An 11,906-nucleotide genomic window follows, 5' to 3' on the forward strand; every position below is an offset into this window, starting at 1 on the left:
TATGCCCAAGGCCACATAGCTTTGCACAACCACAAAGGACGCACAATCATGGACAGCAAGGAGAAGGATGCACAACCTTGACCACCGTGTGCAAGGCCGCATGGCTTTGCACAAGCACAAAGAAGGCCATGCAACCAAGCACAGCCATGGAGAAGGATGCACAGCCATGCACAACCATGGAGAAGGATGCACAACTATGCACAACCGTGGAGAGGAATGCACAACCAAGCACAACCATGGAGAAGGATGCACAGCCATGCACAACCATGCACAGGGATGCACAGCCATGCACAACCATGGAGAAAGATGCACAGCCATGCACAGGGATGCACAACCACACACAATCATGCACCACCATGCCCAAGGCCGCACGGCTTTGCACAACCACAAAGCAGGACTCCCAACCACAGACAGCAAGGAGAAAGATGCGTGAGTGCACACCCGGCCTGGCCCCCTGTTGCAGGAGGGCTCACAAGTGTGCACAAGGCCGGTGGGGCAGCACGGAAGCAGAGCACACAGCCCTGCCCTGCGGTTTTTCGACGCCGAGGCAGGAAGCCGCCCCGAAGGAAGCGGAGCGCGGGGCCTCGAAGCTGCGTCAGGGCTGTGCACGGGGCTCTGAGCTGCACTTCCTCCCCCCGGAGCAGAGCAGGGGGGTGGGGGGGCCATGGGCAGGAGGAGGTGACCCTCTGGGGGTCCCCGCTGTCCCCATGTCGTTGGCACTCAAAGCACGGCAGAAGGCGAAGCGCAAAGGCGGCGGCGCCAAGGAGAAGGTGTTCGGCTGCGACCTCCTGGAGCACCTGCAGCAGTCGGGGAAGGACGGTGATTTTTTGGGGAGAGGGGAGGTCCTGGGGGAAGCATGGGGGGTTCATAACGGGGGGTCGTCCCCAGGATCGGTCCCCGTGGAGGAAGTGGGGAGGGGATGTGGGGACGGCGCCATGCGGTTGCATCACAGCGTTGAGTAATGGTTGGGGAGCGGCCCAGGGAGGAACCCGGAACACTGGGGGTCTCCTCCATCAGATGGAGGGAATCCTGGCACCTCACAACTGCCCCACAGCTCCAGGGGGGTCAGGAGGGGACTGGTGGCCTCATCCTGCGATTTGGTGGCCTCATCTGTAGGATCTGAATGGCCTCATCCTGAGATTTAGTGGTCTCATCCATGGGACCTTGCTGGCCTCATCCTGGGATTCGGTGTCCTCATTCTTGGGGATATGGTGGCCCTGTCCTGAGATTTGGTGGCCTCATCCTCAGAATCCTGGTGACCCCATCCGCGGGATCTCCATGGCCTCATCCTCAGATTTGGTGACCTTATCCTCAGGATCTTGGCCTCACCCAAGGGATCTTTGTTGCCTCCTCCATAGGATCTTGGTGGTATTATCCTGGGATTTGGTAGTCTCATTCTAGGGAATTTGTTGGCCTCATCCTCAGGATCTTGGCCTCATCCTTAAGGTCTTGGTGGCCTCATTCTTGGGGTCTTCGTGGCCTCATCCATAGGGTCTTCGTGGCCTCATCCTGGGATTTGGTGGCCTTATCCTTAGGATCTCAGTGACTTCATTTTTGGGAATTCGGTGGCCTCATCCTCAGGATCCTGGTGGCTACATCCATGGGATCATGGATGGTGGCCTCATCTCTAGGATTTGGTGACCTCATCCCCAGGTCCCATTGGTCTCCATCCAGGCCCCACAGGGATGTCAGCATAGTGAGGACCTGGTCTGTCTTGTCACCCCCTGCTCTCAGTCGGGAGCAGGTCTGGGGTGTGGAGGAGAGGATTTGGGGTTGGGGAGGCAGTTTTGGGGCTGGGAGGGTTTAAATTTGGGTCTGGAGGGGTAGATTAGGGGCTGGGAGCTCTGCGGGGCCGCGGTGCCACCGGTGCCTGTCCTGCAGTGCCGCAGGTGCTGCGGAGCTGCACTGAGTTCGTGGAGCAGCACGGGGTGGTGGATGGCATCTACCGGCTGTCAGGGGTCTCCTCCAACATCCAGAGGCTGCGGTGAGAGGGGATGGGGATGGGGGTGGGGGACTGAAGGGAACTGGGATGCAGGTGGGGTAGGGTGGGATGGGGTGGGGATGGAGGTGGGACAGATGGGGTGGAGATAGAAATGGGAGAAGGATGAAAGTGAAAATAGGTGAGATGGATTTGGAGGTGGGGAGATGGGACTGGGACCAGATGGGAAGAAGATACAGATGAATGGAAATAGGACCAGGTGGGATGGAGATAGAAGTGGGAGAAGGATGGAGAGGTGAATGGATGGGATGGATTTGGAGATGGAGGGGAAATGGGGGTGGTAGCAGGAAGGAGGGAGATTCAGATGAGATGGAGATGGGAGTGGGAGAAGGATGGAGATAGGGACAGATGGAGTGGATTTGGAGAGATCTGGAAACAGTGGGAGGTGAGATTGAGACCAGAAGGGAAGAGGATGTAGATGGGATGGAGATAGGACCAGGTGGGATGGGGATATCCATGGGACCTTGGGAGAAGGGTGGAGGTGGGAATGGATGGGATGGAGATGGGATGGGAGAAGGATGGAGACAGGGATGGATGGGGTGGATTTGGAGATGGGGGGAAAATGGAATTGGGACTGGAAGGGAGGGAGATTCAGTTGGGATGGAGATAGAGCCAGGTGGGATGGAGATGGGATGGAGATGGGATGAGAAAGGGACAGGGAGGGGGACAACCAGGAGCTGCCCCTGGTGCAGCAGTGCTCCCACTCCCCCAGCCTTTCCTTCCCGCCCTCCCCTGCTCACCTTCACTCTTTCATTGTGTACCTCTATCCCCAGTGTTCCCATGTCCCTATATCCCTGGCATTCCAGATGTCCTCATGTCACTGTATCCCTAGCATCCTCACTGTCACCAGTGTCCCCATGTCCCTCTATCTCCAGTGTCCCCAGGTCCCTGCATCCCTGGTTCCCAGTTGTCCCCTATGTTCCTGTGTCCCACTGTCCTTTCATCCCCACCATCTGCATTATCCCCTGTGTCCCCCATGTCCCTATATTTCTGGCATCCCCAATGTTCCCAGTGTTCCCAGTATCCCCAGTGTCCCCACGTCCCTCTATCCTCAACATGCCAATTGTCCCATGCCCCTCTATCCCTGACTTCCCCACTGTCCTGTGTCCCCATGTCCCTCTTTCCCCAACCCCCAATTGTCCCCACATCCCTGATCCCCACATCCCTGATCCCCACATCCATCTCTGTATCCGCACCACCCCGAGGCACAGTGCCAGCACTGTCCCCCCCTTTGACCCCATGTCTCCCACCATCCAGCCAAGAGTTTGATGGGGAGCGCAGCCCGGACCTGCAGAAGGATGTGTACCTGCAGGACATCCACTGTGTCAGCTCGCTCTGCAAGGCGTACTTCCGAGAGCTGCCCAACCCGCTGCTCACCTACCGCCTCTACGACCGCTTCGCCGTGAGCCCCACTGGGTCACCTCCTGTCCCCTGGGGGAACACCGTGGGGGGAGAGGGGCATGGAGACACTGAGGGCAGTGATGGAGAGAGGAGGACATGGGGACACTGGGGACACTGCTGGGGAGAGGGGGACATGGGGACACTGTGGGTGCTGATGGAGAGAGGGGGACATGGGGATGCTGGGGATGTGACATGGAAACACTGCTAGGGAGAGGTGCGTGGCGTCCCCCAGGGATCTGTCTTGGGACCGGTGCTCTTTAACGTCTTTATCAATGACATCGATGACGGAATCGAGTGCACCCTCAGCAAGTTTGCTGATGACACCAAGCTGAGTGGTGTGGTCGACATGGTGGAAGGATGGAATGCCATTCAGAGGGACCTTGAGAGGCTGGAAAGGTGGGCCTAGGTGAACCTGATGAGGTTCAACACGGCAACGTGCAGAGTTTTGCACTTGGGACGGAGGAATCCCAGGCATCCCTACAGACTGGAAGGAGCGGTCCTTGAGAGCAGCCCTGTGGAGAAGGACCTGGGGGTCTTGGTAGACGAAAAACTTAACATGAGCCAGCAGTGTGCCCTTGCGGCTTGGAAGGCAAATGGGATCCTGGGCTCCATCAAAAGAGGGGTGGCCAGCAGGGACAGGGAAGTGATTGTTCCCCTCTACTCTGCTCTTGTGAGGCCCCATCTGCAGTACTGTGTCCAAGTGTGGAGCCCCCAGGACAAGAAAGACAGGGAGCTGTTGGAGAGGGTCCAGAGGAGCCCCAGAGATGAGCAGGGGACTGGAGCACCTCCCCTATGAGGACAGGCTGAGGGAGCTGGGCTTGTTCAGCATGGAGAAGAGAAGCTGCGGGGTGAATCATTGCAGCCTGCAGTACTAAAGGGAGCCTACAGACAGGAGGGGAATCAGCTCTTTGAAAGGGTTGATAACTGCAGGATGAGGGGAAATGGTTTTAAGTTGAGGGAGGGGAGATTTAGGTTGGACATCAGGGAGAAATTCTTTACAGAGAGAGTGGTGAGGTGCTGGAACAGCTGCCCAGAGAGGCTGTGGATGCCCCGTCCCTGGAGGTGTTCAAGGCCAGGTTGGATGGGGCCCTGGGCAGCCTGGTCTAGCATTAAATGGGGAGGTTGGTGGCCCTGCATGTGGCAGGGGGGTTGGAGCTTCATGATCCTTGGGGTCCCTTCCAACCCTGGCCCTTCTGTGATTCTGTGAAGAGAAGGGGACATGGGGACACTGGGGACGTGGGGACATTGATGGGGAGAGGGGTGTGGGGACACTGGGACAGTGCTGGAGGAAGAAGGGCATGAGGACGTGGAGACACTGCCAGAGACATGGGGACACTGCTGGAGAGACAGGGGCATGGGGAAGAGTGCTGGGGAGGGAGGAGGGTGGGGACGCTGGGGGCACTGATGGAGAGTGGGGGACATGGAGACATGGGGACATTGATGGGGAGAGCAGGATGTGGGGACACAGGGAGCACTGGGGACATGGGGACATGGGGACACTGCTAGAGAAAGAGGAACATGGGGACATGGGAACACTGGGGATAGATGGGCGTGGGGACATTGGGAACACTGGAGTTAGTGGGACATGAGGACACTGGAGGCACTAGGGGTGCAGGGGACACTGGGGATAGTGGGACATGGGGATGTGGGGACAGGGGGACATGAGACACTGGGGACAGTGAGGATTCCAAGGATATAGGGACATGGGAACACTGGGGACAGGATGCTGGGGACAATTGGGATGCCGGGGATATGGGGACATGGGGACACTGGGGATAGAGAGACATGGGGACATGAGGACATCAGCACATGGGGACACTGGGTGCACTGGGGATACTGGGAAGAGAGGGACATGGGGACACTTGGGACAGGATGCTGGGGACAACTGGGATGCCAGGGATACTGGAACACTGGGGACAATGAGAATGCCAGGGATATAGGGACACAGGGATGCCAGGTCAGGCCCCAAGAAGTGTCCCCATGTGCCAGTGCCCCCATGTCACACTGTCTCCATGTCATGCTGTTCCCCCCCCACAGGATGCAGTGGCCACACAGATGGAGGAGGCGCGCCTGGTGAAGATCAAGGAGGTGCTGAAGGAGCTGCCCCCCCCCCACTATAGGTATGCAGTGGGGTCAGCCCACCAGCCCCGGGACCCCATAGGAGACCCCAATGTCTGATGGGGATCCTTGGCAACCTAGAGCATCACCAGCAGGATATGAGGGTCCCTTCCACCCCAATAGAGTCCTCAGAATATTATGGTGGTCCCAGGCACCCTAAGGGGTTTCTGGCACCTCCTGGGGGTCCTGGCATACGTGGGGATCCCTGTGTCTCTATGGGGTTTCTGATATTCTATATATGGGGTTTCTGGCATACGTGGGGATCCCTGTGTCTCTATGGGGTTTCTGATATTCTAACATGTTATGGGGGTCCTTTGCACCCCAATAGGGCCCCCATGATGTTATGGGGGTCCCTGGCACCCTATTGGGTTCTTGGTACCCCATAAGAGTCTTTGACATGTTATAGGGGTCCCTGGCACTCTATGGGGTTTCTGGCACCTCCTGGGGTTCCTGGCATCCATTGGGGTCCCTATGTCTCTGTAGGATTTCTGTTACCCCATAAGAGTCTCTCATATGTTATGGGAGTCCCCTGCATCCCAACAGGGCCCCCACAATGTTGGGGAACACCCTATGGTTTTTCTGGCACCTCCTCAGGGTCACTGACATATTATGGGGTTCCAGGCCCCATATGGGGTTCCTGTCACTCCATGGGCTGCCTAGTACCCCATAGAGGAACCTGACATCCCAATAGGGATTTCAGAAGGTTATGGGGGTCCCCAGCACCCTGTGGGGTTTGTGACACCTCCTGGCTTGACCCCTCCTCTTATGGGTGTTACCCCATAAGACCCTCTGACACATTATGGAGGTCCCTTGCACCCTAGTAGGGCCCCCACCATTTTACGGAGTTCATGCCACCCTATGAGGTTTCTGGACCTGCCTGAGTGTCCTCGACACATTGTAGGGTTCCCATCCCCCTATGGGTATCACGTCACCCCATAGGGGGACACCACTCGTCCCCATGTCCCCATGAGGCCCTATTCCTGCAGGACACTGGAGTTCCTGATGCGGCACCTCCTGCGCATGGCATCCTACAGCCACACCACCAACATGCACGCCCGGAACCTGGCCATCGTCTGGGCCCCCAATCTGCTGCGGTGAGCACGGGGAGATGTGGGGCAGGGGGTGATGAACTCACAGGGCAGAGAGGGACGTCACGGTGTCCCATCCCCTCCCTGCTGCAGCTCGAGGGACATCGAGGCGACGGGCTTCAATGGGACGGCCGCGTTCATGGAGGTGCGGGTGCAGTCCATCGTGGTGGAGTTCATCCTCACCCACGTGGAGCAGCTCTTTGGGGATGCACCTCTCTGTGGTATGGCCCCATGGGGATGGGGGGGACACATGGCCCTGTGACCCCTCCTGAATCCTGACCCTCTGACCTCTTATGTCAGGTCCCTGTGACCCCTCCTGACCCTTGACCCCACTGCCCCCTCAGCGGTATGTCCCCACTGGGATGGGGGTGACACATGTTCCCATGACCCCTCCTGACCTCTGACCCCTTATGCTGGCTGCCTGTGACCTCTCCTGACCCGTGAACCTCTGACCCCTCAGCAGTATGTTCCCACTGGGATGGGGGTGATGTATGTTCCCATGACCCCTCCTGACCCCTGGCCCCTCATGTCAGGTTCCTGTGACCTCTCCTGACCCCAGACCCCTCTGCAGCATGTCCCCACTGGGACAAGGGTGACACATGTCCCCATGATCCCTCTTGACCCCACTGACCCCTCCATGGTATGTCCCCACTGGGGTGGGGATGACATTTGTCCCTGTGACCCCTCCTGACCCCTGACTTCACTGTCCCCACCACAGTGTGATCCCAGAGGGACAGGGGTGAAATATGGCTCACAGGCCCCTCCTAACCCCTAACCCCACTGGCCCACTGACCCTTCAGGCTGGGTCCCTGTGCCCCCCCTGACCCCTGACCCCCCACCCCTCTGCAGGCGGTGAGGCGGCACGGCGCTCCCGGTTGTTCCCTGGGGACGGGTCAGGGCCCTACAACATCCCTGCAGCACTCAGCCAGGGCGATGGGCCCCCCCCGATCCGGCCCTACCACACCATCATTGAGCTCAGCGACCACAGGTGGGTGCAGACATGCACACAAAGTGTGCACAAGCATGCAGGATCACATATGCACAAGCATGCACAAGCGTGCAAAATCGTGCACACACATGCACAGACACACACACACATGCAGAATCATGGACATGCATGCACAAGTGTGTCAGACATGCAGAATCATGCATGCACGAGCAGGCAGAATGATGGACATGCAAGCATGCAGAATCATGCACAGACATGCACAAGCATGCACATCCACACAGAATATTGTCTGCACAAGTAGGTAGAGTGACGCACGTAGAAGCAGGAGCACACACAAGCAAGCACATAGATACACAAGCGTGCAAAGCACACACATGGATGCACAGGTGTGTACACGGATGCACAAGCATGCACTCAGACACTGTCCCCACAGGAGGAAGGGGTCCCTGAAGGCCAAGAAATGGAAATCCATCTTCCACCTGGGCCGCTCCGATGCCAAGCGCAAGCTGGGGAAGGCAGAGGAGAAAGGTGGGAGCACCACACCCCCTGCCCTCTTTTCCCCCCCACCCTCCGCCCCACACATATCCCCATCCCCTCTCTTGTGTCCCCCCTCCACAGAGGAGAAGTGTGGGAAGCTAAGCCTGCGCCCAGCCAAGAGCATGGACTCCCTGAGCTCGGTGCCATACAGCAGTGAGGGTGAGGGGTGGTGGGAGGGGGCATCGTGTCCCTGGGCATGAGGGCATGGGGACATGGAGCACAGCAATGGGGGTCCGGGGGGGATGGGTTGGGATGGGATGGGGATGGGAATGAGACTGGGATTGGGATTAGGACTGAGGTGGGAATGGGAATGAGATTGGGTTGCGGATTGGGATTAGGAATGGGGTGGGGTAGGGATGAAGATGGGAATGAGATTGGGATTGAGAGTGGGGATGGGGATGGAGAAGGGATGGGATGGCTTGGGGGATGGGATGGGATTGGGATTTGGGTTTGGATGGGAATGAGACTGGGTTTGGGATGGCAATGGGATGAGACTGGAGATGGAATGAGGTGAGAATGGGGATAAAATAGGGATGAGATGAGGATGGAGGTGGTATAGGGATGGGGATAGGGATGGAATGGGATGAGTATGGGATGGGATTAGATAAAGAATGGGATGAGGGTGGGAATGGGAAAAGGTTGAGGTGGGGATGGAATGGGAATGGGGTGGGAGTGGCTTGCAATTGGGGTGGAGACAGGGATGGAGATGGGGATGGGGATGGGATGGGATGGGATGGAGATGGAGAGCATGCAGATGAGGAAGGGATGAGGATGGGATATTCCCCAGCAGACGATGCCCGGCTCAGCACCACATGTGTGATGAAGCAACCGCCGCAGCGCCGGGAGAGCTTTGACACCTGCTCCTCACTGCCACACACCGGGACCTTTCCAGTGCTGGAGGAGAGCCCCGAGGAGAAGCTGACGGCAACAGAGGAACCACGGGGACCTGAGTCGGAGAGCGAGAGCAGCACCAAGTCAGAGCCCACCACCCCCCGGCCGGGCCGCACAGCGGTGGTGGGGGCCCGCAGCCGGGCTGAGAAGTGCGCAGGGGTCCACATTTCAGGTCCCTTCTCTGTCACCGTCCCTTTGCACATCACCTCCAACCTCTCCCGGCTGACACGAGGACAGCAGTGCCCGGCACTGGCTCAGCATGGAGCCACTGGATCCCCACTGCCCACCCGTCGCCTCACCAAGGAGCCCAAACCCCCCCAAAACAACACGGGTGAGATGAGGGGACACAGACCCCAAAGTGTGGGGAGGGCCAGAGGGGTCATCACCTCACCCCACTGTGCCTTCATAGAGGAGGATGCCCGGCTGTCCCTGGAGCTGCGTGACTCCTTCGCCTTCCTGGACTGCCAGGACGCGTGGCTGGAGCACGGAGATGGGGACACAGCAGCGCGGACAGTGCTGGGACATGGTGGCCTTGGGGACAGCGATGGGTACCCGGCCATAGAGGAGGGCATGGAGAGTGGATTCATGAACGTAAGCTGGAGTGTGGGGTTGGTACCTGGGGAGGGGATAGGATCAGTGATGGAGAGGGCAATAATGGCGATGGAGGGTATGGGATCAGTGATGTAGAGAATGGGGTGGTGATGGAGAGGGTGAGAATAGGGATGGAAGGGTTGGGGTGCTGCGGATGGAGGGGATGGAGTTGGGGCAGAGAGGATGAGGTGGGGATGGAAGGAATGGAGAGGGTAGGGTGGGGGTGGAGGGGGTGGGATGATGATGAAGAGAATGGGGTGGGGACAGAGTAGAGGAGTTGTGATGGAGAGAGCAGGGTGGCACCAACCCACGTGTCCACAGTTCTGGGTCTGGAGGCTGTGCACTGTGACACCTCCATTGTCCAGTGGAGGTCAGGGCTCTCTATTGAGGCCATCACCCCCATCCCCTCCTGTCCCCAGCCGGGGGAGTCCCCCGTGGAGCAGCCTGACAGCTACCTGTCCATTGAGGAGTGCATGGACGAGGAGATGTTCTACATGGCACCCAGCTGCTCCGACACCGAGGAGCCCACCGGGGACACTGACTCCGATGACATGTTCCTCAGCGCCCATGATGAGCTCAGCCCATTGGCAGCTGACCCTGAGACCCCCACCAACATGTCCCTGGAGGAAAGTGGGGCTGAGCTGCGGGATGGGTCCCCACCACCAGAGCCATGTCCTGCAGAGGAGGTGGCTCTGGGTGATGGGGGACACTTGGAGGACCCTCGTGGGGACACAGCGGAGGAGGGGGGACAGATCTCAGTAAAAGAGAGGGATGGAGGTGACAGGGAGGGGAACAACGGATGGAGCAGAACTGAGCTGGGGCTTGAGGATGGAGCAGCAGAAGCAGTGCTGGCTCCAGGTGGGGAAGAGGAGATGGATGGAGCATCAAAGCAGAGTGAGGAGGGGGACCCCCAACCTTTAGAGGGGTCTCCAGTGCCAGAAGTACCACTCCAGGAGCCCACTGAGACCCCACTCCCTCAGGAGTCTGTCCCCAAGGTTCCTCCAACCCCAGTGGCTGCTGCTGAGGTTTCTCCAACCCCAATGGCAGACCAAGAGGTCCTTCCAACCCCAATGGCTGTCCCTGAGGTTTCTCCAACTCCAATGGCAGTCCAAGAGGTTCCCCCAACCCCAATGGCAATCCAAGAGATTCCCCCAACCCCAATGGCAGTCCAAGGGGTTCCTCCAACTCCAATGGCTGTCCCTGAGGTTTCTCCAACCCCAATGGCAGTCCAAGGGGTTCCTCCAACCCCAATGGCTGTCCCTGAGGTTTCTCCAACCCCAATGGAAGTCCAAGGGGTTCCTACAACCCCAATGGCTGTCCCTGAGGTACCTCTAACCCCAGCGGCCACCACAGAGGGCACAGATCCCCCACCAGAGGCCATCACCCCCACTCCCCAAGGGGCAGCCTCTGACCCCTCTCCCACTCCTTCCCCCTCCCAGAGGCCATGCCAGCAACCCCCCGGTGCCGTCCTGCGCCGTGACGGCAGCGCCCCGGTGCGCCTGGCGTCCCGCGCCGTGCGGGTGCAGCAGGCCCGCTCCGTCCCTGTCGTGCCCCCGAAGCCTCAATTCGCCATCATTCCCCCCACCCTCCAACCCCACCCCCCCCCGGCAGAGGGCCGGAGGGCGAATTGGTGTTATGGTGGCAGCGTCTCCTTCGACACCGCCATGACGGACGCCGCCGCCGAACGGCCATCGGTGCGCCGGATTCAGACCTATGGCGGAGGGGAGCTGCCCGCCGCACCCCCCAGCGCCCCCCCACAGCCCCTGCCCTTCCAGAAGGCCCCGATGAGGCCACGGCTGCTGCGGCCCCACAGCTGCATGGCCGCCCCACAGGGCCGCGGGTTGGGCCAAGACAGTGGGACGAGCCCCAAACAGAGAGCTGAGGGCACGGCAGGAGAGCACTGAGTGCTGTGCGGGGACGGGGGGACGCGGGGTGTGGGGTGGGGGTGGGTGCGGGGGCTTTGGGGCGTGGGGCTGAGGATCTGGGTCTCGGTGGCGGATGTTGGCACCACCGCAATAAAGTGTGGTTTCCTGCTGCGGCCTCCTTCACACAACATGGCGGCGCGCCTCAAGGAGGAGGGCAGATGGGGTCTCCCGCGGGGCTCCACCAGCGGGGGTCGCGGGGGCGGGGAGGGGGGCGTGGGGAGGGGGTTCTGGACACCGGAGTGTGGCGACGCGGGGTTGGGGGGTGCGGGGAGGGCAAAGGGGGAGTGCTGCCCGCTTCCAAGATGGCGCCGAGCGGAAGCCCCGCGCTTCGCCGTGTAAGATGGCGCCCCCCCCATGAGATGGCGGCCGGGAGGGTTTCGCGCGCCCAACTCCAAGATGGCGGCGCT

General features: G+C 59.7%; 1 protein-coding gene across 3 annotated transcripts; it reads left to right on the forward strand.

Annotated features, from left to right (window-relative positions):
* Window positions 1-548: 548 nt before the first annotated feature.
* ARHGAP30 (Rho GTPase activating protein 30) lies at window positions 549-11,536 on the forward strand. Of its 3 annotated transcripts, none has more exons than XM_031608731.2 (12): window positions 549-819; window positions 1,882-1,984; window positions 3,257-3,401; window positions 5,438-5,520; window positions 6,505-6,612; window positions 6,700-6,827; window positions 7,456-7,594; window positions 7,989-8,083; window positions 8,174-8,251; window positions 8,880-9,314; window positions 9,393-9,574; window positions 9,994-11,536. In XM_031608731.2, exons 1-12 carry the CDS (start codon window positions 708-710, stop codon window positions 11,476-11,478), a joined length of 3,093 nt encoding a protein of 1,030 aa, XP_031464591.2. In that variant the 5' UTR covers window positions 549-707; the 3' UTR covers window positions 11,479-11,536. The 3 variants fall into 3 exon arrangements, with proteins under 3 accessions (XP_031464591.2, XP_089982966.1, XP_089982967.1); XM_090126840.1 differs by having other exon boundaries at window positions 550-819; window positions 8,883-9,314; window positions 9,994-11,535; XM_090126841.1 differs by having other exon boundaries at window positions 683-1,984; window positions 3,257-4,476; window positions 9,994-11,535.
* Window positions 11,537-11,906: the final 370 nt, after the last annotated feature.

The sequence above is a fragment of the Phasianus colchicus genome, chromosome 30, assembly GCF_987193195.1.
Source record: "Phasianus colchicus chromosome 30, bPhaCol1.hap1.1, whole genome shotgun sequence".
Classification (NCBI taxonomy): Eukaryota; Metazoa; Chordata; class Aves; order Galliformes; family Phasianidae; genus Phasianus; species Phasianus colchicus.